This window comes from Pteropus alecto, unplaced genomic scaffold (assembly GCF_000325575.1).
Source record: "Pteropus alecto unplaced genomic scaffold, ASM32557v1 scaffold125, whole genome shotgun sequence".
Classification (NCBI taxonomy): Eukaryota; Metazoa; Chordata; class Mammalia; order Chiroptera; family Pteropodidae; genus Pteropus; species Pteropus alecto.
In genome coordinates this window covers 4,363,188-4,365,588 of record NW_006436888.1, presented here as the reverse complement: position 1 = coordinate 4,365,588, position 2,401 = coordinate 4,363,188, and the positions used below count along the sequence as shown (strand labels likewise).

Sequence of the window (2,401 nt, the reverse complement as noted above, 5' to 3'; positions counted from 1 at the left end):
GCCCTCGCTCCCGTGAGCCCTCGCTCCCGTGAGCCCGCGCGTCCGTCAGCCCGCGTTCCCGTGGGCCCGCGTTCCTGTGAAGAATCCTAGAGTGCCACTGCAGCCTGACCTGAGTTTCGGTTAGTATGTTCAAGACTAGACGTAGTGTAAGTCTGATAACTCCTGGTACGTATTTATTGACCAGTCAGTTAATAATAAACGAGAAATGAATTTTGTGCCCAGGGGGTTGTGCAGGTGCCATGCAAGTTTAAGATGTAGTCCAGTTGGAGAAGAGGTCGTTTCTAGGAGAGAGATGTTGCATTTGATATGGTAAAGTCAAACTGAACTTTTTCTAGTTTCTAGTTTATTATGCCTCATTCTTACCGATGTTGGCTTACCAACATTTGTTTCACGTGTATGAGAAACTGCTGCCTGTTTTCTTAAACTAAAAATAAAGGTAAAAGTAATAAAGCTCCTTTAAGAAAACTAGAAGGACCCAAGAACATTGAATTAAAAAGTATACAGGCATTTCACAAGACTTTTCTTTTCCCAGGTTTAATTGGGAAAGTAACTCTTCAGATTCCCTTTTATCGCCCCCACGTGGACCCTTGGGTGATCTCCATCTCTAGCCTTCACTTAATTGGAGCCCCTGAAAAAATACAGGATTTCAATGATGAAAAGGAGAAGCTGTTGGAAAGGGAACGCAAGAAAGCTCTACTTCAAGCCCTGGAGGAGAAATGGAAGGCAAGGCAGAAATCCTTTGGTCTGTAAGCGGCACGGTGAGACTCCCGAAGGGAGCAGAGTGCTGGGTTCCGCTAACACCGGCTCTTTGCCTTGCAGAACGAACGCCAGCGCAAAGGGGAGTCCTACTGGTACTCGGTCACTGCCTCGGTTGTCACGAGAATTGTGGAGAATATTGAAGTAAGTCCATTGACTTTTATAAAGTGCGAACACGAAAGGGACTGACTTCTCAGGTTGAAGTGTATTTCACTCCCTAGTTGCTTCTTTGTCCTGAGTCTCACTGATGCGGGGTGTCCTCTGCAGATAGGGCTGCCTGCTCCCGCATACCCTTTTCCAGGTGGTGCCAAAAGGAAAACCTGAAAAGCAGGTTCGGGTCCAGGCTCTGGGCACACACATATTTTTCTCGCTTCTTGGTGCGAGTCTGGAGTTTCCGTTTCACTTACGTTTTGCTTCACTTTCTTTTTGAACGTCGGAATTGCACTTGATAAAGGATTTAGCTCCTAAGAAGGCAGGTCACCTAAGCCTTCATGACTGTTGTTTTGAGGGCAATCACTCAACCTCTCTGCTCTCAGTTTCTTCACCAATAAAATGAGAGGCAGGATGCATGGCTCTCTGAGATATTTCACTCTCACTGATGTGTCTGGTGGTATCTGATGAGTTAATAGCATTAGGGCTGTTGGCCACATTTTCTTCCTTAATTATAATTTTGTTTTGTCCTCAAAAACTAGATCAGAGTCCACACTAATTTTTGTGAATGTCATGAGTTAGGTTGTACTTATTAGCTCCAGGGTTTTCGTGTATTGTCAAAGTGAGACAGGTCAGATATGTTCAGGGTGTACTGTTTCCCCCCAAAGTGTAGTCTGAGATTGTTGGTTTCACAACTTTAATGAAAAGATTTGTATGTTTGAAGTGACTGCTTTGAATTGTTTCAGGCAGCTTTTTTTTTTTTTAGCTGTCATTTAAAAAATCTCATCATTATTATTTTCATTTTACTTACAATAATAGCTTTATTGAGATTTAGTTCACGTACCATGAAGTTCATACTTTTAAAGTGTACAGTCTAGTATTTTTAGCATATGTACAACATTGTGCATTGATCACCACTATCTAATTCCAGAACATCCACATCATCCCCAAAAGAAACGCTATACCCAATAGTAGCCACTCCCAATTTCCCCTCTCTCTTCTGCCGCCTGTAACCCCCAATCTACTTTCTCCATGATTTTGCCTGTTCTGGACACTTCATATAAATGGAATCATATACTATGTGGCCTTTTGTGTCTGGCTTTTACTTACCGTAATGCTTTCAGGGACCATCCATGTTGTAGCATGTATTAGTACTTTATTCCTTTTTATGACTGGAGAATATATTCCACTGTATGGATTGTCAAAGATAAAGTGGGACAGTGACTGCTGACAGAAGGCGAAAGAGCAGAACTCCATTCCAGTTTGCACAGAGGCAACAGGGTCTTTGAAGGGAGAGAGACACAGAGAGAGAGAAAGAGAGTGTGAGTGTATGAGTATGAGTGTGTGTGTGTGTGTGTGTTGGGGGCTCAGGTGAAAAATTACAAAGGGTCGATCACTGTAAATGTGATTAGGCCAGCTGTGTCTGCTGTCTAGTCTCTATCCTTCCACAGAGACTGGGACACAGGCCCTATCCTTCCTGATGATTACAGTCAAA

General features: G+C 43.2%; 1 protein-coding gene across 5 annotated transcripts in view; it reads left to right on the top strand.

Moving 5' to 3' along the window:
* VPS13D (vacuolar protein sorting 13 homolog D) overlaps positions 1-2,401 on the top strand; it is a 216,589-nt gene that overhangs the window by 9,087 nt on the left and 205,101 nt on the right. For all 5 annotated transcript variants that reach the window (XM_025048627.1, XM_025048626.1, XM_025048628.1 and 2 more), the window contains exons 4-5: positions 533-723; positions 820-900. In XM_025048627.1, the coding sequence (XP_024904395.1) occupies positions 533-723; positions 820-900 (272 nt within the window). The remainder of the gene's footprint in view (positions 1-532; positions 724-819; positions 901-2,401) is intronic.